General features: G+C 42.0%; 2 protein-coding genes across 4 annotated transcripts in view; one reads left to right on the forward strand and one right to left on the reverse strand.

Moving 5' to 3' along the window:
- The window catches only part of LOC137267585 (uncharacterized), a 137100-nt gene that overhangs the window by 33720 nt on the left and 78547 nt on the right, over positions 1-24833 (forward strand). Inside the window, exon 1 of one of the 3 annotated variants that reach the window (XM_067802072.1) lies at positions 8562-8784. The exons of 1 other annotated variant lie outside the window; for it this stretch is intronic. The gene's annotated coding sequence lies outside the window, so the exon portion shown is untranslated. Of the gene's footprint in view, positions 1-8561; positions 8785-11739; positions 11794-24833 lie in introns of those variants that run through there. One more of the 3 variants, XM_067802073.1, reaches the window with a different exon arrangement.
- Positions 15615-18119, reverse strand: LOC137268762 (mucin-2-like). The gene has a single exon (XM_067803342.1). The coding sequence runs from the start codon at positions 18117-18119 to the stop codon at positions 15615-15617; it is 2505 nt and encodes an 834-aa protein (XP_067659443.1).

Here is a 24833-nt window from a genome sequence, read left to right on the forward strand (position 1 = left end):
TCTTTCATCCGCAGAGGTAAATTATTTATCAGTTCCACTTCAAATTTGTCGACGAGCCAAGCTGTGTGAGTGTGCAAGCCGCGTCTCACTGTCAAACGCTACAAAAGAAACTATTTGTTTTATTTTCCAATTTAACAGCCCTGGAAAGAGAAGAACAACAGAATTGTATTGTTAGACGTGTTGCTGTGCAGTTTGTATTAATGCAGGAAAACACACTATTTAGATTTACGAAAAACCAGACATGGAATCTTTCCTGTAAAATGTCTTATAGTCGCATGACGTCCTCGCTTTTTTAGATACGAGACCGCACCTGTCAGCATGGAGACTGACGCTATTCAATGCTTTGACGTTACATGGACTGTTCACAGTTTCTTTCAAGCACATATATTTAATGAAAGTGCTTGAAGTGAGTCAGCCATTAGAGCAGACGAGTAATTTTCAGTTATCCATCGTTTGTCTGTGGAAGTGTGTGAGTGAGTGAGTGAGTCAGTCGTTGAATGAGTGAGTTTAGTTTTGCAATATTCCAGCTATGTCACAACTGGTGACATAAGAAATTGGCTTCACACATTGTATCCATTTTGGAAATCGTAACCTGAGTCTTCGGCGTGATGAGCGAACGCTTTAACCACTAGGCTACCCCACCGTCCCTTGAAGCGTATAAATAAAACAAATGTATTTTCTACTGAGATGGTTGTTTAATGAATATACTTTCATCTTCGTAGAAGATGCCTTCACATTCGTAGGTCATGCGTTACTTCTATGTTGATAATACATTCGTCTACGCAGTAGATACGTGTATATGTATTCCTGTACCTAAATCAATATTGATTAAACTTTCATCTACTTGGGTATGCGTTAATATACGTCTGTATGTACATACTGAAGCTTTCATGATGTATGATACCCGCTGGCGTACCTATTTTATTAAACACACTGACTTGTATAAGATGCATGTTGACACGTGTGTTGTTAAACATACTGACATGCATGAAGGATAGCACACTTTGACGTAGTAGTTTATTTAACGTATTGGCATGCGCGATGTATGATGCATGTTGAGGTATGTCTTTCATTAAATCCATTGACTGGTGTGAACTTGTTGACAAAGGTCGTGTATAATACAGACTCGTGCCAGTTATATTCGGACACTTGACATCATTTCGGTCTATACAACCAAGTGGATACTTTTAGATAACGGAGATGTTGAGCGCGATGGTGACGACGTAGCACGACCCCGACGTCGGGTTTCCTGGCTCTCAGGCCAATCTCTTTCAACCTGTTCCGTCCAGTTTGACTGGGCACCCTCTTAAGTCCAGGCACCTTGACTTCTGTGCTGTCTCCCGTATTAGTACGACCACAGACGACTGGTAATCTCCAGCATGCATTCTTTCAATGGCTGTGTTCCGTGTCGCAGAGTCAAAACGTGACGTAGTGATTTGACCTTGAAATTCCTGCAAAATGAATGCCAATTTCTGAAAGTAATCTGGATTTTTATTGCCAGACAGTGAATGCTGTTTGCTGCACAATTTCCATTGGATGGTGATTTGTGTTGCGTTGTGGCGATGCTTATTAATCCTTGTAAGAAATCTCATCAAATCAACATTTTCTGGTAAAATCGATATTTTTACTCGTGCAGTTGTGAAAAATCATGTTATCAACACTTTCGTTACACATTTTGACGTTTGTTTGAACACAATAGGTAATTAATACACTTTTAAAAAATGCAAATCGCATATACGTTTTTTTGGATAGTATATGTTGATTAAATGGTACACATTTGATGAAAAAAAAATAAGCAACGAAAATTTAAAGATAAATTATGTTAGTGTAGAAGATAATTTCTCACAAATGTGGAACATTTTGACTTGGGTCTTAAGAAAATTAAATTCATGAAAATTATGTATGCCCCACTAAATTAACATGTAAGTCTATGTGTCTGAATACAACTGGCATGTGTTAACGTACGCGGTGTATAGCCAATGGTGTCTGACGTAGTCCGTAACACATGCCAATACGTACATTACATGATGGCGTACGTTGTGTGTATTCACTATATTCTTCAACATTCTAGACAGGCCTATGCCCTACCACGTACGACTGCAGGTATAAATATCTATTGACCATTGTACAGTAATATCTCACATTTAAATAGCATGATTTATTGCCCAAGTCAAGCGAATGGGAGATTTAAGTTGCCAAACCTTAAATACGGCACAGCAATTGATAAATTGTGTAAATCACCTTTGCATGATAGCAGAACAGATTCATTAAGGCAGCTGCAGCTGGGTATAGATCTGCTGTCGAGCTGCAGCGACAGGTATAATGATTATGCTTCGGTAACAGTTTCCCCATCGTCCTCGGCTGCAGCTCCCGGGCCGTGAATACAATATTGAACGAGACTGTTAACGGAAGGAAGGGAGGTAATCAGGGAATCAATCGCCTCGTTATGAGCATGTATGTTTTCAATGATGCTTGCATTATAGCTGACAAAGCATTCATCTTGCGAATATCCTCTATGCCTGTAGCTCAGCTTGCATCCCTCGATTGATTTAAAAGATGATTATAAATTGGTTGCAACCTGTGTTTTAGACAATGACGACATGTAATGCTATTGTGAATGTATAGGTATTGCAGTATTGCAGCTGATAATTAATGGTATTCTACACTTAATCAGGTTGCTTTCACATTGTTCTGTTGTTGTTCAGGTTGCGGTTTGTTGTTCAGTTAGTGTGTTAGGTCAGGTGATGTGTTGTCTATAACGTTATTGCGAGTGATGTCAGTATTTCTGTTCACGATGGTCGCTTTGCTGCATGTACCTGGATTTACTTTGGTGAAACTCACAAGGAAAGGTTTGGTTCCGAGAAAAAGCATTACCACCAAGATTTGAAATGTCGGTCGAACGTTTGACAGCGAATGGCATTCCAATTATCAAGTAGTGCTCTAGTGAATCAGTTCGACAAACCGTCTATCAGTTCAGCACGATACTAATGCTGTAGTCTATTTGTTCAACACGCCAACTGGTCTAGTCTATTAGTTTAACACTGCAGCTAGTCTTCTAGTCTATTAGTTCATCACACCAACTAGTACCCTAGTCTATTAGTTCTACACGGTAACTAGTCCTCTAGTTTGTTTGTTCAGCAAGACAACTAGTGCTCTGGTCTATTAGTTTACCATGGCAACAAGTCCTCTAATCTTTTATGTCAGCACTTTGCTAGTGGTCTAGTTTATTAGTTCAACGCGGCGACTAGCCCTCTAGGCTATTTAGTTCAGCACGATACAAGTGGTCTGGACTATTAGTTTAACACGGCGACTAGTGCTCTATTCTACTAGTTCAGCACGATACAAGTGATCTGGACTATTAGTTCAACACGGCGACTAGTGCTCTATTCTACTAGTTCAGCACGATACAAGTGGTCTAGCCTATTAGTTCAACACGGCGACTAGTGCTCTATTCTACTAGTTCAGCACGATATTAGTCTCCATGGTCGTCATGAACTCATCCGATAGCTAGGCATTGTTTCAAAATCGTAGAAACCCTGAAAAAATACTTTATTTCAATTTTGCTTCATATAAATTATAAATTGTTTCTGAAACGAACCTTGGACGTAATATGGGATATGAACCCGTGTTTGTAATTAGGAGCGACTTCTACATCCGTTTCAGAAAGAAATCGCAGAAATAATGGTGCAATGGCTCACTTTTCGATGACGTGACACTGATGCCAATTAGAACGTAGGATGGTTTCCGAACTAGATCGATCCTTCTTATCTCATTTTACTAGCAATAGTTATGGGAATCTTTCTAACGGTAAAACGATGACGGTTGGAGATTTATGTATTTGTTAGTAACAACTCTGAAAAGATGCGTTTTCCGGACGGAATAAAGCTTCATCAACCCTTAATTCTATAACAACTGTCCTGCAGCTACATATTCAGTGACGTATTTCCACTGACAGAGAAGCAGATCCAGTGTTAGTCTCTGGTTAATTCTTATACCATCACTGTACAGTGTTTCAGCTCTTTTTACACTTTGTGTTGTTTTAGAACAATTATAATTATCAATGATAAACCATAGCAACAGATAGCACCTTTCATTTCTCAGTTCATATGCATTGTAATTCCGCATTCCAACGTTGTGCTTAAAGGGTGAAAGTATGGTTCTTGGCCTCTTTAAGCATACGTTTTTATGTCGATAGGGGGACAACGGAAATGGGCTTCACATTGTGACCATCGAACCCTGTGCTTGGTGTGACAGAACAATGCTTAACCATTGGGCTACCTTTCCCCTACAGTTGTGAAGCTCAGTTCTGGTGTCCTCCACATGATATCACGGGAAAGGCGGGGTAAACCCGAGGATTCGAACCGGGTCTTTGGCTTGACGAGAGAACAAGTGAACCACTAGGCTACCTCAACCGCTCCGTGTTGCTTTAAGACAGCTGTGGTAATTAATGATGAAGCATTAGAGCAGATAGCGGGTCAGATCCAATGTATTCCATTAGGAGGCGGATCCGACGTAGCAGCTGCCGAGTTAATTATATTCTCATCTCTGTAGACCGAGCCAAGTCAGGGATATCTATTACCTATCATTTTCCAGATTCACGTGAACAAACTCACAATTAATTCCCCTCCTCACTGGCGACTGCAGGCTACCTGCTTCGCCATCAGATCTCGCACATCCGGTACTTCGCGTTTTGGAACGCTTCACCCTGTAACCACATATGATGGCTTAAATATACGCATACGTCCATGAAGTTATGACAGAATTAGACAAAACCCAGTTCCTTCAGAATTAGGATCGTATTTGGGTGACGGAGACCAATGAACTGTATGCCGTATGACTTGGCATCAGCTATAACGCTGGTCCTAATTGTATGCCAATACACAGAAATATTGTCTTGGTTTATTGCCAACGCCTGTTTAAAGCTTAGTATTACCAGACAGAATTCGAAATGTGATTAATGTGTTCATATTAATATTACACTGGCCTGATTTCATAGCAACATTTTATTGCTTTACGGGTTCGTACAGCAAACGGGCGTTGAAACTGTGTTCAAAACGTAATCGGAATTCGCCATCGTGGATTCATGTGGTACATTGTAAGAATACTATTGATTAAGGAAATGGATTGCGTCAAGTTATCTTTTCTGAGAACAAATATTAAGAGCCATGTTTGAATGTAGGGGTTGAGTTTAATATTTTATGAATTAAAGAGATTAAAAGTAATATTGATTTGTCCAGTATTCAAGTAGAGTGATTGGTAACGTTCATTCGTAGCAAACGCAAATCTGAATAAATCACACAGATCGCTAACATGGTTTATTCTATTATATTTCTATGATATTCATTTGCTTGTGTTACGAAATATTAACGAGTGAGATAAATAGCTCGGCAAGGAAATAAATATCGTCATTAGAGACAATATTGTTAATATGTCAGTCAGTGCGTTGGATTTAAGCCCATACTGAACATTGATATAGTAATGTCAGTGTCTGTGTAATGTGGTGTGAAAACTCGAAGTAAGACCTGACTCATAGTTAACACCGCGGGTATGATGATAGCAAACCTAGGTTAAAGACACGAAGGAAACAAACCAGGATTCGAGCCAAGAGCATAGGTTTCTGGCACATCTAAGGCAGGCGACTCTTCATGGCAGGTTTCGCGCCCCGAACGACTAAGTCTCACGTGCTCGTAATTGTAATGGATATGCTTCCACACAGAAAAGAATCGAACAGAATAATAATGTATGATTGTGTAGAAACCCAGCTCTATTCCGATAGACACAGTGGCAGTTTCACCACGACTAGATCAGTGAAAGTACAAATGTATAATGAATGTAGGGCAATCATTTGAATAAAACGGGACAGATACAGATATCAGTAGAGGGCGCTAAATCACGACTGTAACAAAGGCCCCAAATACATGCAGTTGATGACATATACCGCTCTCAAACATGACTTACATTTGCATACCTCTTAACCACTCCCTGTTGCCATCCTTCGCTTGACTGGCTTCCAATATCAAGTCCGTCTTTGTTGCGTGTGATCCTCGCTGGTCGTATTGACAAATGGATTGGATTCAGTGCGTAGATACAACAATATACAACAATAGATATAACAATAACAATAGATATATCAATAAGGGTTACTGACTCACAGATGTGTTTTTGTCATGCACCGTGTTATCTGTATGTCAGGACTGATTGTCCGTTATCTGTAGCTGACATGTTCTGTTATAGTGAATAGATAGCGGACTGACATCCATGTGTTCTTCAACAGATGAGTATTTCAGTTGTTATATATTAGTTATTATTTTAACTACGAAATAACTCTCCAGGACGAAATATCTACCCTGTCCCTTCCTGCCTCTGTTGAAAAGCATGTATCTCTAGTTTTTTCGCTGTACTTGTAAGCTGCAGAATTTCTGCACTTTGTCCCAAGTGACGTAATTCAAAATAAGCAACTCTTTTTGTGACAATAATACCAGTAATCTGTTGTGGTCAGTGTCTATCTCTGGAATGTCAGGTCAAGACAGTACAAGTCAGAAGTAATGCTTTGTGGTGTTAGACACGAGACACTTAGTTCTTTATGCAAATTAGGTGCATGACAGTAAAACAGGATATGTTTTTTTCTCAAATTCGCGTTTTGGAATAGAGACGTTTGCAAACACGTCCACAAAAAAAATAGTAAAAAACTTCCGCCGGTAATATATACGTCAGAAATTTAAGAAATCATGGACGTGGCTGAAAGTACATTAGAGTGAACGTAAGATCTCCAACCAAATAATTGTTACAGAGTCTTTTCTATTCAGTATCTCTATTGTTGATAAACTATTGCTTGGTGGAATTGTGATATTTATGCTTTAGAAAATGTCTTTATTGTAGCGTTGTAGGTTCACAAACAGATGGATGTAAGGGACATGATTTTGCATATTTTCATCACAGTTATAGTTCATAATTTTATCAAAAACGCTTGATGTGCCAGACAGCATTGGCTACGAGTGAGAAGGATTCATGCTACGAGTAGTTTGTTAATGGGGTTTAGCTGAAGGCAAGGACGTGTGTTAGCGATCTAGCGCCGTGTAAGTAGCTGTTAAAGTCGTCGAGCTTCTAGTTCTGCGTTAAACACTTAGGGTTTCCAAACCTCTTCAACCTCCTTAACTCCACATGGCGGTGACAACGTTGGCAGTTAACTTCCTCTGTGTGTCTCGGGACATTGGAAGACCAAACTGCCTCATCTGTAGTGTTGAACGTTTACTGATTCTCTGTATTTCTTCATATGGAAATGCACTGTTGGGACATATGACGAAACGGTCATGGATTCTGTGTTTTTTAGCTTGGTCTTATGACAATAAGTTTCTACAGTTAGTTTGTATTCATTAAAGCTTCTTTTACATGTTTATGAAAATTGGTTTACATTGAGATTTTCGGCCACTCATGTAATGTAGTTTTTGCGCCGCTTTTGTCCTACTTCTTCCATCACTATGATCTCCTCTCCACACTCATTACCTTCTACCTTAACCTTGACCTTTAACTCAACATTGACCAAATTAACCCTAATTACTTAACATACAACCATAATTCCTTCCTTAACCCTGACCTTAACCCTACGTCTGCCGATCCCTGTAAACTTTAACGTGTCTCCGGACCTAACACTTACCCTACATTCAACGTGACAATAGCCATAAAACACACCAAAAAATATCCTAAAACCCAACAAAACAAAAACCACATTCAACATTAGCTCATAACCTCCCCCTTCCTCTAGCCCTAACAGTCCTCGTCAATCTACCACTTGCTGAAGCCATATCTTTAACCCTGAACCTCACTCTGCGACTAGCCCTAATACTCACCCTACTAACCTCTAACATTATTCCTAAAACTCACCTAACAGTTTTCCTAAATCCCACATAACATTGGCCATAAAACTAACAACCTAAACCTAAACCCCAACCTCCCCTTTGACTTCAAGCCTGGCACAACACGGATAATCGTACACGACCTACATCACATAAGACTTTGGTAATCGGATAAAGTCGGATAACTGAAATATAGTTGAAATCAACGTTAAAACCTACAGAATCCATCTCGATGTACATTTCATACTGGACACCAGCTGTCAGAGATTACTCGAACGGTCATTCATAATCAAACACAGCACCAGCTAACGTTTAACCACAGATGATCAGAGTGACAGACACCGTCACATCTCTACTCCTTCGTTATTGTAATAACCACCCTCCTTACATCAGCAAACACGTCCAGAAGCTCTGGATCCTATTTAGTGGGGACAGCGCTTGCCGCAGCAGCGTCAGAACCGACAGTCGATCAGCTAACGTAATCGTGAACGAACAATCAACTGTTTTACACTGATGTAGTTCCGCCTTGGCCTACTCGGACTCTCTGGTTGAATATTTCATCTGTAGCTAGCTAATTACCCTGTGATTAACCGCAAACTAGACGCCAGTCCAACCCTCGCCGATTGGAACCAATGCAGCTCGAGTTGGTCTCTCTGATTGTAATTACGCTCTGGCGCGTATCCATACCCCGGTGACTCAAATACCATTAGGCTCGATTCTCGCTGTTCGTGGGACACTGGTGATGAAGCCGACCCAGATCTAACTAATATACGCTCGCGGAATGAGATTGATTCGCAGGTAAGCACTTGAGTAACCTAGGAGAAAAGAAGAGACGCATCTCTCAGCATTTGTGGAGAAGCTGGAGACACGATCGGATCGTACCGGTACCACTGCCCACCTTCGCCGGACATTAACTTTATAAGTATGGAAGGTAGGTTGTTTTGTTGTTTATCTTTGTACACATTTATCCTATCGCTGTAACGAGTCTGTGACAATTTTCTGAGGGTTCTGTACGTGCATGTGTCCCTCCTGCGATTGGCCCTGTGGCTCAAGGCTGTTTATTAGAACACCAGGAACAGATTCGTTTTTTTATTTTAGTGCTAGTTGAAGGTATTATGTTATAAAGCTTTGGAGTCGTTTGAAGTGAAATGGGCGTTATGAATATTTACTCGGAAAGTTTCAATCTCCTTAGCAGGGCCGTTGTGTGCGTTGATCAAAGAGTCTGCGATGGAGGGAATGTTTTCTCGGAGAGATCTCCACGGCATGACTTGACGCTTTATACATGCTGTGGTGGTTATGCATATTTCAAAAGCTACAGATCGATCAAAAGATGTAGCTCTTAAATGAAGGGTTTAGTCCACAGCAGTATGTGCTCAGAACAACGTTAATGCACGCTGATACGCGTTTGTGAAAAATGTTGTCAGACGTATTCCCACTGGTTTTTTCATGTATCGTGTACATGCAGTTACACTGCGAGTCGACCCCCAATCGCGTGTGTGTGTTTCGAGGTGATACAGTCAATCACCGTTTTGTCCAGTTTGATGTGTCGAAGTTCCGGATACCTCGAGGTAAAAGCTTAGTTCATGTGTTTTTGTGAATCAGTTTTCCTTTTCCGGTTTTGTCGTACATCGGGTAACTCGAAGTATTTAAGTGGGATTACATCACTTCGACACAAATGAGAATGTGTAAAAAGCATTCTGTTTTTGCAAGTTCAAGATACTCTTCAAACCCCACTCACACCTTCGGGTTACAGAATCAAGATCTATGACTGTTAGAGATAGAGTAAACGGTTATGTAGAACGTGAATCGTGCAGTTGTGACGAGATGTATATTGATCTATATTCTTCACCTGTATATGATTATTTGTCCTGCACTATGTCTGACTATGTTTATGTCGAGTGCTGCCTCGTCCCGTATATCGTAGAATTTGGTAATTGTTTGCAAAATAAATTCCAACTTCATACCTTCAGTCTTCCCTTTCAGTTCAGTCATTGTTTAAAAGAAACGTCCATCATTATGAACTGACAAATTATTTGATAAGATGAAATCCAAACATCGGTTCGCATGCGTGCATTTTTGAACTGGAAGATAGCTGAAAGGAAAGAGTGAGTGGGTGCGCAATATTGCTGCAATATCACAGCGGGGAACATCAGAAATGGGCTACACACATTGAACACACTTGGGGAATCGAACCCGAGTCTACGGCATAACGAGTGAAAGCTTTAACAACTGAACTACCCCACCGCCCTTTAAAGGAAAAAACCTACATTCATTTTGTAACTGTTTGAAAGACCGTAACTTCTGTTTGCATATCTTTTTGATTTGGGTTATATCTTTACCTCAATAACAACTGAAGCAATACTCCGAAGGGAAACACCCGAACGCCTACCAAATGGCAATGCGCCACCCAGCCAACCCAGAGCAATGTTTTCAGTAGGCTGTCAGACACCCAGGTTTAATCATGGCAGACACTCATTATTTGCAGGCGTTACTTAATTATTTTTAACATATTAACATATTTCTTTTGGGGGTAAAATGAGAACTAATAAACAAGTTTACGAAATAGCTAAGTCCCAAGAGGCAACACTTGCCGTTCAGTCACGGGTTGGGGATAAAGGTCTCGATGTCACATTGAAAGATTTCAAATTGGAGAAGGGCGTGGTTAAGGCGATCGCTCGTCAGGCCGGAGACACGGGTTCGATTCCCCATATGGGTATAATGTGTGAAGACTATTTCTCGTGTCCCCCGCCACGATATTGCTAGAATGTTGCTAAAAGCGGTGTAAAATTAAACTCACTCACTGACTCAAAATGGAAAATTATGTTTAGTTTGCTCGTTTTCATGAACCGTTTGAGCAGGAATCTATACACGACTGGTTTGTTTTCTTGGCGTGTCGTTTGACCGTTCATTCGATTCGTCCCGGGTGGTTGTATAGTTTGTAACAAGCACACAGTCATGTATGATCGTCAATTACCTGTTGTCTCACGGAGATGACATGACGGACTGTCGTACGGCGATCAGTGTGGAGCAAATTATAACATTCATGCACTAATTGATTTGTTACAGTCTGCAAACATTGTCTTTGTTCCATCTCAGTGACATTGATCGCCGACAGTGTACCTAGCATGACTGTGGAGAAACACGCCATGGCATGTTCAAAGTTGACGATGTCGTATCGGGGATGTAGATGCGGTTGGGGTAATGCTTTGTAGTGAATGAGTATGGTTTTAAACCTCTTTCAGCAACATTCCAGCAATATCACTGTAGGGGACGCAAGAAATAGGCTTCACACGTTGTACCCATGATGGAAAGGGAACGCTTTAACCACTGGGCTACCCCACCGCCCCCACACTTTGTAGACTGAACGTGTGAGTTAGCTCGTTTTTTGGGGCGCTTTGATAAGTGGCGTGTTAAGGGGCAGGAGGGCCTATGATAAGGTCTCACATGTTTACCACTTTGGTAAGACCTACGAGTATGGCGTTCAGAAACCATAAACAATCTGGTGAACCGGGACTCGAACCTGTAGGCCTCTGTCTATCCAAGGGGTGCAACTCTGAAGACGTGAGTTTGGTTTTACTTCACCTGTAGACATATTCCTGCAACATCACTGCAAATCACTCAGAAATGGGCTTGACACATCATATCCAAGTAGGGACTCAAATCCGGGTCTTCGGCGTGACGAGTGAACGCTTCACTCACTAGAATACCCTACCGCCCCCATAGGAACCTCGCCTCATACGCCGGCCCGTTACTCACGCCCTGTAGAGCCAAAACACACATACGGTGGTTTCGACAGACTGTCTGGTAATGTATATTTCTTGTTATGTGCAGGTACTGACTTTTGTTGAGAACCTGTTCGGAGATGTGACCCTGATGGATTGAGCCTAATGAGTCCGAGTTATCCAGTGTTAAGCACACGCGACTTTGCACGATATCCTTGGTACGTGCTATACACGGCGTCATGTAGAAGTATGTTTATTGTACGCCGTTCCATCACAAATTAGATGAGCTTTGTGCTGCAATATTAATAGTATGGTCAGTGGATTGTGTGTACTCGAATCACATCTTCAGCTCCCAGGGGAAAATAGTCAGTGCTGTTTTAAGCGGCGCTGGAAGGTTTACTACCGAGTACCCATTCGTTGCTGAATGAATAGTACAAATTTATGGCATATGTATTATTGGTGTTAGCCTTGAATTTAGGGTAAGTAGGATAATTCAGGTATTACCTAATTGATGGGCAAGTGCGATTTTAATGAGCTTCACACGACTCTCATGATGTTGAGCATATTTTACCATAGTGACCATTTCGTAGATGTTTGTCGTGGACAGTTGCTGGATAATCCAAGTTTGGCTTATCGATTCCCAGGGTTACGACCGTTGTAATAATCTTTCCTGACTTAAGATGTGTCTTAAAGTTTATGTTGCTCGAGGTATAGTTGTTGTCACTTGGTCTGACTTTGCATGTGTTTGTGACGGGTGTTACCTTTGGGGTAAGTTCTCATCACGTATTCTCTAGCACCTGGTGTCATCACTTCTGCCTTTTGATTCAAAGACAAATACTTGAGACTTATTATCGGACTAAATCTGACTCTTGTTGTAACGATGGAAAAGGCTTTGTCGGGCTTATAAATACAATCGCACCTGGCGTACAGAAAATTGTACACACCCAGTGTATATTTCAAGAAATAATGTAAATATTTTGATCACAATGTTTGTAAGCCACAATCAAAACACTTTATAAAAAGTTACGTTATTTTGTTAATATATCCCAAATAACAGCATGTGTACTTTCTTTTTTACCACAGTTTATTATTTCAATCGCTGAAAGGAACCGCGGGACGCCATCGGTAAATGCGTTGGTTCGTCGCACCAATTCCTGGGTTCGATTTGTGGAGAGGCACTATGCCAGTTGAGTATAGAATTGCATATACCCTGGAAAATCGAAGATGGTATGATGTTACATCATTACTTTAAGCGATCTAACACCAAATCACTGACTCTACTATTAATCTTTTACATTGTCTGCAGATTGTGTTAACATCATGAATGACGTCATGTTTGCTTAACGCTTCACGGCCGACGTTACCTTAGGTGTGAGTTCAACACGCTGGACTCGCGGCAACGCTAATGTGCTGTTGTATTATAGGTTATAGTATTAATGATGGAGTAATTGCGGCGAGAATCTGCGCTCGTGGTGCATAATTGCCCTCTATTATCCGCCTGTTGTGCTTCTTGGCCTTTGTCGTTTACGTCGTTGTGCGGTGCATCAGAGGGCGGGCTGAAGCAGAGTCAGAGTTAGCGCAGCTTTCAGCAGTGCTTCAGCAACATCAAAGGATGCACGGGATGAGGATGATACAGTGTTAGAGATTTATAACTCTGTAGGAGTAGGAGCTGAATGCCTTAACAGTTATGAAGTACAACCTGGTCGGGTATTGGGGAGAGTGAGCGGTTGGGTTGTGAGTCTGTGAGTTACTGTTGAGTAAGATGGGGAGTGAGTTGGTGTCTAAATGTGTGAGTGAGTGAGTTACTATTGCGTAAGATGGGGAGTGAGTTGGTGTCTAAATGTGTGTGTGTTACTGTTGTGTAAGATGGGGAGTGAGTTGGTGTCTAAATGTGTGAGTGAGTGAGGGGAATGTTATTTCGAAGCCGACGTTAGCAACATAACTGTGGGGATCCTCATGTTGTTCCAAATGAGACACTCACTCACTCACTCACTCACTCTGTCTCCTACCCAGTCTCTTCGGCTTACAAAGTCACTCACCCACTCACTAATCAAATCACTCAATCACACATCCAGTCACTAATCAAATCACTCGATCACACATCCAGTCACTTACCCAACCAAAACACTCTCACTCAACCACAAAACATCCACTCACTCACTCAACCACCCACTCACTCAACCAGTCACTCACTCACCCACCCATCCACCCACTCGCTCACTTAAACACACAAACAGCACACCCACTCCCAACTCACCAACTCAACCACCACCCACTCGCTCACTCAATCATTCATTCACTAACCCACTCACCAACTCACTCACTAACCCACTCACCCAACCATTCATCCTCTCTATCACTCACTCACGTAGTTCCCACGAATCCGATGCCACGCTATCCTTCAACCCAGTCGTACATTCGTTGGTACCCTTCTAATGGCATGTTAATCACACAGTCCTTTATTACAACTACATAAGCAGTTTTATTGCTACTGCCAATTTGTATCATCGGAATAAACTGACCGCTAAGTCGACGGACGATGAACAGTTTGCATTTCTGTGATTAGAATGCCCGATAACAATCCATCGAGTTGAAAGTCTCGCGATGCTTGCTACATCCTGCATATCTAACAGCCCTGTCTAATGTGCAACGTATCACCCGATTTGATAAAAGTTGCACACCAAGCGCTTTGAAGTCATCGTTCATCGAACATATTCAAATATGATTGAATATTGTGTATGGGCGAATGGCGAGCTTCCTTGTCGTAGTGTTTATTATCTCGGCCATGATCGCATTCTTTTAATGGTTATCCTTCTCATACTCGACATAACGGTCACATGTGCTGGTAGATAACGGGATTCTAGATAATTGCTTACTCCAGTAAACGGTGTTTTCGTTTGATCGAGAAAATTGTCTATCATTTTCAACTGTAATTGACACGCCTCGAATTATTGCGTCTTAAATACCATATACTTCATGTTTTGTCTTCGTCTGCAAACCCTGTTCAAGAATCAATAAGCTGTATATCTTGTAGTTTCTCATCATATATAAAACATATAAATATATAATATACGGGGTACATATGTGCACATACGCAAAGCCCCAGTTGCCTAGCCTATAGCCTAGCGTTCGCCCGTCTCGCTAAAAACCCAGATTCGCTTTTCCATATGGCTGCTTTATGTGAGGCCTTTTTCTAGTGGGGTCGGCGGGGTAGCCGAATGGTTACAGCGTTCACTCGTCAAGCCGGAAACCCGAGTTCGATTCCCCACATGGCTGCATTATGTGAAATTTTAATTTCTTGGATCTGTTGTCCGTCCGATAGATGCCGTACCTGGTAGTAAACATTTGATATTACTACTTCAACGAGTAAACTCAGTGATATTCCTGGGATAGCGCTAAAAGCGGCGTACTTCTAAACTCACTCACTTATATATTGTGGATTTATTATGCTGTTTCTGTCTTTTTCAACCACGTATGAAGTGTTTCACCAAACAAAACAGATAATACTTTACGGCTTTGCGTTTATTTCTTTTTGGTGTCCTTCACCTTGAAATGGTTGCTATATTCTGACGTGAATAATCTAAATACAGGAACAACAATAAACTCGACCTTTCCTCATAATTTAAATCGTGGCTTTATCTCATGATTCCAATTAGTTTTGATCTTTAATAATTCATTGTCCTGGAGATTAATTATCATCGATTCCTGCTCTAGTGTTTCATCATGTTAGCGTGTCGCCCTTGTTCTGGACGCGTGTCAATATCACACGACATAATGTCAATACCGTGAGGTCACTGGTGCTGACATTAGGATCACAGACAAATATATAGCACTGTGTCAGTATTAGATTTATACACATACCATGATAGATCCCACGTGATGCCATAGAGACATATAGCTTCTACGTCATATAAGTCCCAGAGTCTATTTGTCAATATCGTGGTGTTGTAAGAGCCCCTTCTTTGATACATTTGAATCGTTGCTGGATGGGCTAGGTGGATCATTGCTGTGTATACTAGGTGGATCATTACTTTGTAGACTAGGGGGAATCATCGCTGGATGGACTAGGTGGAACATTACTGTGTAGTCTAGGTGGATCATTGGTGGATGGACTAGGTGAAACATTACTGTGTAGACTACGTGGATCGCTGCTGGATGGACTAAGTGGACCATTGTTGTGTAGACTAGGTGGATCATTTCTGGACGGACTAGGTGGATCATTGGTGGATGGACTAGGTGAAACATTACTGTGTAGACTACGTGGATCGCTGCTGGATGGACTAAGTGGACCATTGTTGTGTAGACTAGGTGGATCATTTCTGGATGAACTAGGTGGATCATTGGTGGATGGACTAGGTGAAACATTACTGTGTAGACTACGTGGATCGCTGCTGGATGGACTAAGTGGACCATTGTTGTGTAGACTAGGTGGATCATTTCTGGACGGACTAGGTGGATCATTGGTGGATGGACTAGGTGAAACATTACTGTGTAGACTACGTGGATCGCTGCTGGATGGACTAAGTGGACCATTGTTGTGTAGACTAGGTGGATCATTTCTGGATGAACTAGGTGGATCATTGGTGGATGGACTAGGTGAAACATTACTGTGTAGACTACGTGGATCGCTGCTGGATGGACTAAGTGGACCATTGTTGTGTAGACTAGGTGGATCATTTCTGGATGAACTAGGTGGATCATTGGTGGATGGACTAGGTGAAACATTACTGTGTAGACTACGTGGATCGCTGCTGGATGGACTAAGTGGACCATTGTTGTGTAGACTAGGTGGATCATTTCTGGACGGACTAGGTGGATCATTGGTGGATGGACTAGGTGAAACATTACTGTGTAGACTACGTGGATCGCTGCTGGATGGACTAAGTGGACCATTGTTGTGTAGACTAGGTGGATCATTTCTGGATGAACTAGGTGGATCATTGGTGGATGGACTAGGTGAAACATTACTGTGTAGACTACGTGGATCGCTGCTGGATGGACTAAGTGGACCATTGTTGTGTAGACTAGGTGGATCATTTCTGGACGGACTAGGTGGATCATTGGTGGATGGACTAGGTGAAACATTACTGTGTAGACTACGTGGATCGCTGCTGGATGGACTAAGTGGACCATTGTTGTGTAGACTAGGTGGATCATTTCTGGATGAACTAGGTGGATCATTGGTGGATGGACTAGGTGAAACATTACTGTGTAGACTACGTGGATCGCTGCTGGATGGACTAAGTGGACCATTGTTGTGTAGACTAGGTGGATCATTTCTGGATGAACTAGGTGGATCATTGGTGGATGGACTAGGTGAAACATTACTGTGTAGACTACGTGGATCGCTGCTGGATGGACTAAGTGGACCATTGTTGTGTAGACTAGGTGGATCATTTCTGGACGGACTAGGTGGATCATTGGTGGATGGACTAGGTGAAACATTACTGTGTAGACTACGTGGATCGCTGCTGGATGGACTAAGTGGACCATTGTTGTGTAGACTAGGTGGATCATTTCTGGACGGACTAGGTGGATCATTGGTGGATGGACTAGGTGAAACATTACTGTGTAGACTACGTGGATCGCTGCTGGATGGACTAAGTGGACCATTGTTGTGTAGACTAGGTGGATCATTTCTGGACGGACTAGGTGGATCATTGGTGGATGGACTAGGTGAAACATTACTGTGTAGACTACGTGGATCGCTGCTGGATGGACTAAGTGGACCATCGTTGTGTAGACTAGGTGGATCATTGGTGGATGGACTAGGTGAAACATTACTGTGTAGACTACGTGGATCGCTGCTGGATGGACTAAGTGGACCATTGTTGTGTAGACTAGGTGGATCATTTCTGGATGAACTAGGTGGATCATTGGTGGATGGACTAGGTGAAACATTACTGTGTAGACTACGTGGATCGCTGCTGGATGGACTAAGTGGACCATTGTTGTGTAGACTAGGTGGATCATTTCTGGACGGACTAGGTGGATCATTGGTGGATGGACTAGGTGAAACATTACTGTGTAGACTACGTGGATCGCTGCTGGATGGACTAAGTGGACCATTGTTGTGTAGACTAGGTGGATCATTTCTGGACGGACTAGGTGGATCATTGGTGGATGGACTAGGTGAAACATTACTGTGTAGACTACGTGGATCGCTGCTGGATGGACTAAGTGGACCATTGTTGTGTAGACTAGGTGGATCATTTCTGGACGGACTAGGTGGATCATTGGTGGATGGACTAGGTGAAACATTACTGTGTAGACTACGTGGATCGCTGCTGGATGGACTAAGTGGACCATCGTTGTGTAGACTAGGTGGATCATTGGTGGATGGACTAGGTGAAACATTACTGTGTAGACTACGTGGATCGCTGCTGGATGGACTAAGTGGACCATTGTTGTGTAGACTAGGTGGATCATTGGTGGATGGACTAGGTGGATCATTACTGAGTAGACTAGGTGGATCATTGTTGTGGATCATTCCTGGCTGGAACCTTGATGGGTTGATCTTTATTTTTTTTATTGCTGGGTTCATAATTGATGGAAAGACTTGATCGATAATTGCAGACAACACTTGTTGAACCATTGCTGGATAGATCATTCCTGGCTGGACTAGGTAGATCATTGCCTGATTGACATGCTTGATCATTTTGACAACTTTAAATGGATCATTGCAAGGTGAATCACTGAGTAAACTGAATAGATTATTATTCTTGATTTTGAGCACTCAGTTTTCTGGTCCAGGCCCGATTGTTAAGAACCTGTTAACAACCTGTTGTCACACTGTCACTATTGCCCAGTGCAACATCCAGGAAGGAAAAACTTCAACATCAATCAGTTAAACTTGTTAGGTACAACACGCTGTTTATTTCCTGAACACATCAAACAATGAATTCATCTTCACTACGATAAAACATTCAAACTCTTATGTATTATCTACATAACGAACAATTAGTAAGGTTCTCAAATTGCCAACAATCTGTTCAGTTTCGTCGTGCTTCCCAACAAAGAAATCACTTAATCTTTTCTGCATTCTGCATACTGCCCAATAAACCGGAAGGAAGGAAACATTGTCCGTTGTAGCGAGATTCCCATGTTCCACTGTATCGTCTAGTAACTCGATAATGTTGTAGCTATGACCCATAAAGATACAGAGACTACTGCCGATAATACCTAACGGTCTCTTTCATAACGTGTTATACGATCATTGAACTAATGAAGCTTCAGGTGGACTGTAAATGCGGTTCTTGTAGATTAGGTCACATGGTTACAACATCGTTTCACAATCATTGCACTTTTATAACCACCTGGGTTGTCTTGGATGTTCAGGGAGAAGGCGCAGCCTCTGGCACACGAAGAGCGCCTCGGGGAAATCAACCCTTAGCGATGTGGCATTAATGTATCCGTTTCTACAGTACATAATCACATACTTGGGGGACAAAGTATCACAAATGCTGTTAACGATGGCGATGTAATGTTTGAAGATGGCAAGTTCCTAGAAATGTTTCCAGGGATGTTTTGTGACTATGGAATATATGCTAGTTATTTCGTGTTGGCGAACTTTAAGACGAGCTCTTCTGTTCGTTTGCTTATTGTTTAACATGACACTCAGGATATATGTCACACTGGTCTGTACCTTGTCAATGCAGTCAACAATGCAGTCAACAATACGTTGACCCAGTGGCATATAGTTGCAATGTCTTCCCCTAGGTTGTCCTGCAACGATCAACCAACAATCGTCCAACAATAAAGCTTTGTTAAAGTGTTAAAGTCGCTTGTGGACATGTTGCATCTACTGGTGATATATCGACGTCGTGCCGATGAAATGTTGACAAGAAACGTTGAAACGTCGACATCGTGACACTGAAGGGTCTAAAAATTTCAACACTTTCTATCGAGCAAAAACAAAGGCAAGATACAAAGATTCACAATAGAGGTTTCATGTACAATGCAAATGAGTCAAATCTAAGGTGATGGGTCACAACTCACCAAAGTCTTGGTTTGAGAGTGTAACGCGGTGAGCGGGCAGGCAGGTCAAGCGTTGACGCAGAGGCAGTTTGATGTTACTCCATTTATCAGTGTGTATATCAACACAACCAGCCTTTATATACAAAGTCACTAATTGCTGAATATTGGAGCACTTTGCGACCATCGCCATTAAAGTAGAATTATCGTGACTCCCGGAAGTAAACACATCACATACTCAAAGGGTGGTAACTCTAAAGCGCTACCCTAAAGCCTGCTGCTAAAGTACTTATAGCACTGAACATTTATGATACGAAATGTGACCCATAAATGTGACCCAATAATAATTATCACTTAATCAATAATACAATTTACAGAAAATATAATCTCGTAACAAAGTGAAATGCTTGCAAGTGGTGAATTTTGGACAAATACAAGCGAAATGTTGACAAATAGTGCAATTTTGAAATATACAAGTGAAATGGTGACAAATAGTGAAATGTGGACAAGTGTAAGGGAAATGTTGATAAAAGGTGAAAATTTGCCATGCAGAAGTGAAATATTGACAAATGGTGCAATCTTGACATGTACAAGTGAAATGTTGACATGAACTGATGCATTTTGACATCTGTTGAAATGTTCACATCCTTGTATGAAATGTTTACCCCTTTGGTGAAATATCTTTATGAATATATGAGGCGTGAACTCTTCATCCTGAAACATGACACTCTAAGTAATTTCTAAAAGTTTATGATTAATCAATTACAAGGAGTTGTCAGACATCCTATATTACTGAATTACCCACCGTCAGTCACACGCCTGCTAATATGAAAATCTAGAGGACAATGACCTTATCCTATTTTGAAACTGTTACAACATATTATACCCCGTTACACCTCTCTATCTCTCATCAAATAGCTGGGCTATATAGGTGAAGGGTTGCGTTTAGCTCATCTATTTCTGGAGAGACCGACGAGCAGCTTAGAAACAAAGTGCACATTTTTTTAGCAATTAGTTAAATTAGTTTACAGATTATAAATAATATATGAAGTGTAATCCAAACACGAAAATAACCAAATTAACGGACTGACGAGGCCTCGGCGAGCACTTGCATGGTAACCCCGTGCTTGAACTACTCAAGTTGAAGTATGTCGGCTGACGTGTGTAGGAAGGCAACGTGATTGTGGTTTGAAGATTTCAACGGTACCGGTAATCGGTTATATTTGGGGATTATGAGTGATGTTGTGAAAACAATTTGAGTATGTCCAGTTATGGCACACGTCCAGATTTGTGTGCGGTCATTGTCTGAAATTAAAAGATGGTCTGGATGGTGTTCGCAGGCTACTATACCATGAAAAAGTAGGGGATATTCCATTTGGCGAGGTAGCCATATGAGAAAAGGTAATATATATCCATAAGGATGCAAATTTTCCAAAGGAATGGAATAAATTTTCACATTTTCGCATTTTCATCATTTGCACTTTATAGCTCTGATAACATCCCCGACTGTTTTGAATTGTATTCATAGGGACTGACATGTCCGCTCGTCCGTTAGCTTAGGACTCCTCCCAATGGTAAAGGACAAGTGGTTTACACCCATATCCAATCATTTCATGTTACACACTAGTTCATACTGTTAGTTAGACATGTGTCCTTGATATAACAAGGACATTGCTACTGTCGACGATGACGATGACGATGACGATGACGATGACACTAAATTGATTCCCTTAGACAACCACGAAATACGTAATTTGAATATGGACTTCTGATTGACTTGCTTATATTCCCATATAAGATTTCCATTCACATTGTAAAATTAAGGATTATCTTGATTGAAGTTATACTTCAATTCTAAATTAGACCTGGAAACATTTCATGGCTGACTGTTTTTTAACCGAAGAAGTACAGTCACTATACGCCAAGTCATTTCCTTTCAATCGAGATTCATTTCGTTGCGTGTTCTGCGTGAGTATTTGATTAACTTGGCACTGACATTGGGATGAGCTTCACTATCTAGAAAAAAACATCACGTACAGTGTCTTTTGTCAGAACTATTATTTCCTAATTAAATCTGAAGATGTGTATTGATTTTTGAGCGTATCTTCTCTTATACAAGTAACTAGGTTTGATGAGGTAACTGGAATATACATGTTTACTCATGGCCCTGTGATTGGTTTGAGTAAATCTGTTTTGTTTGATTATAGTTACCACCAGTTAGCAAACATCCAGCTATGTCACCCCTGATTGACATGAACTGACAAACCCTTGATCGAGATCATGAGCACACAGTACAATGACAAGCAGTACCTCATTGCAGGAACCTTCATACTCATTCACATCAATGAACAAAGTCGAACGAGAATCCTCGCGGGTGTGCTCACTGCTCAGTATTGGTACCGCACGACATGTGACCTCAGTGATGACCCCCGATGACCTCTTGCCCTCACAATATTCACAAACTCGAGGGAAACACTTCCTGTTGATGCTGATAGCAAGACGTTTCCACTGCGCTTTAATCTGAAGTTATGGATTACTTCAGGTCTGCTGATCTTGACATTTCGGTGTTTGCGAATCCCACACCAGTTTCATAATGGCGACCTCCTGTTCGTAAGTGCTAGTATTTCCGGTCAACACTGCTTCCATTGAGGGGCTGAGTTTGTCGATTCAAGACAGATGTTATCGGAAGGAATTCTGTATTTCAAGAAGTTGTGGCAATCTCCTGATGGTGATCGAGAGACGTTCTAGACCATGCAATACATCTCCACACATAAAAGTGTTGCATAGAGTTGTGGGTGTCCAGTCGTAGCTTCGTTGTGAAAAACTTTGATCATGACCTGGGTTTGAATCCTGGCTATCCCCGACTGCTGTGCAAGGTTTGTCATCAGTGCATGAAGATTTCACCAAAGTGAATCCCATGAGATTTCATTGATCTGTGATACAGTAAATGCGTCGTTCACTCGCTCGTTCAATCACTCACACACTCACTCATCCAGTCACTCAACCATCCACCAGCTCACTCACTCATTCAGTCACTCAACACCCATGGCCACCCCTTACTCATTTAATCACTCATCCACTCACATGAATACTGACTGACCCACCCAGTCGCATGCCAGCCCGCTCGGTCGCTTATTCCCTCATCTACCTATCCACTGACTGTCTGACTCACTCACTGATCCACCCATTGACCCACCCACACACTGACTCACTGACTCACTTACCCCACCTCTCAGTCACATGGAGATATGATGCGTGCCAAAAATACACTTCGTCACTGACACCGAATCATCCTTTCGAGATATATACAATATAGAGTATCACAATATTTTTATGCATATCCATTTGTTCACATGTTCACATGTGTCCAGTGAGTGCATGATATCCGTCTAAATATTGTGTCGACTTGCAAACTGCATAACAAAGTGAAGAAAGAAAGAGCACTGTAAGAGTGTGATATGACATAACGCAGTTAATCGAATCTGTGAGGGTTAGGCCGACTACTGGCCTAACTGAGGGCGACAAGCTGAAGTGGACATGCCATGACTACTATTCTGATATTGGACTTCTTGAACTGATGAACTGTACCCAAGATTGGTCAAGGGCTTATGAAGGAGCTTTGTTCCTGAAACAGTGCATGTGTATAAGGAATTATTCTCAGTCCATACCATTGTGTAGGCCCCAAAGATGCAGCACAATACTGAGGAAACGGAATATCAGCCCTGTTACAGAATTAACGGCTTACGCTGCAGTAACTGTCAACGTTAACCAACGTAATGGACACAACGCTAACTGGTACTGCTTGAGTAGCGTCATCTACACCCACCCTCGTCCATTACTGATGAATACATCCCCAGAGATACACCACGTACGGTGGACAGGACCTCGCCACTTGACCAGGACCGACTGTGAGAGAGAAACATTCATTAACTCCCCGCGCGAGAAACGTCTCTCGCTTCCGTCAGTTTCCGTGATTTTTATAGCGGACCCAGGACTATATTACGATTGATATTCCAAGGCCGTGTGAAACAGTTGGTATGTTGAGGATTGGCATCGGTTTGTCCATCAGATGGATTAAAATACTTCACTCAGTGAACTCTCATCATGCACGCTGACTAATTTGAAAAATGATTTGAATAATTGACCAGGTTTTTGTTGGACTGTCATTGAACTCTGTTTTATTGCCGTTATTGGAGGGATGAGGTTCGGGGTAGCTTGAGCTGTCTGTGCGAGGATTCATAGTTGTTCTCGAGTTGTGACTGACGGAGGCTTCATGGTGTGCTGACGCTGCTTTGTGGACGTCACATAGATGCAGGGGAACCATTGACTATTGGGAGGACTTGTGATCAATGGGCGAACCTCTGGAATCGTTCTTCTTTGGTAAAGAGGTAAGTTTGTGGGAGAGTTGGGTGAACGATTGGGTTGGTGAGTGAGTGAGTGAGTGTTTTGGTGGATGGGTGTTCAGGTGAGTGAGTCAGTGGGTTGGTGAGTGAGTGAGTGATGTGGTGTTTTGGTGGATGGGTGTTCAGGTGAGTGAGTCAGTGGGTTGGTGAGTGAGTGAGTGATGTGGTGTTTTGGTGGATGGGTGTTCAGGTGAGTGAGTCAGTGAGTTGGTGAGTGAGTGAGTGAGTGTTTTGGTGGATGGGTGTTCAGGTGAGTGAGTCAGTGGGTTGGTGAGTGAGTGAGTGATGTGGTGTTTTGGTGGATGGGTGTTCAGGTGAGTGAGTCAGTGGGTTGGTGAGTGAGTGAGTGATGTGGTGTTTTGGTGGATGGGTGTTCAGGTGAGTGAGTCAGTGAGTTGGTGAGTGAGTGAGTGAGTGTTTTGGTGGATGGGTGTTCAGGTGAGTGAGTCAGTGGGTTGGTGAGTGAGTGAGTGATGTGGTGTTTTGGTGGATGGGTGTTCAGGTGAGTGAGTCAGTGGATTGGTGAGTGAGTGAGTGATGTGGTGTTTTGGTGGATTGGTGTTCAGGTGAGTGAGTCAGTGGGTTGGTGAGTGAGTGAGTGATGTAATGTTTTGGTGGATGGGTGTTCAGGTGAGTGAGTCAGTGGGTTGGTGAGTGAGTGAGTGATGTAATGTTTTGGTGGATGGGTGTTCAGGTGAGTGAGTCAGTGAGTTGGTGAGTGAGTGAGTGATGTGGTGTTTTGGTGGATGAGTGAGTGGATTAAAGAATGGATGTTTAAGTGGGCGAATGAGTAGTTTAGTAGTGTTTTGGTGAGTAAGTATTTTGGTAGGTGAGTGAGTCGGTGAATAGGTGTATGGGTGAGCGTTGAGAAAAACGAGTGA

Source organism: Haliotis asinina, chromosome 16 (assembly GCF_037392515.1).
Source record: "Haliotis asinina isolate JCU_RB_2024 chromosome 16, JCU_Hal_asi_v2, whole genome shotgun sequence".
Taxonomy (NCBI): Eukaryota; Metazoa; Mollusca; class Gastropoda; order Lepetellida; family Haliotidae; genus Haliotis; species Haliotis asinina.

Bases quoted from the DNA above. Each gene is read 5' to 3' on its own strand.
- LOC137268762 (XM_067803342.1), bottom strand. From the start codon at position 18,119: ATGAACCCAGCAATAAAAAAAATAAAGATCAACCCATCAAGGTTCCAG.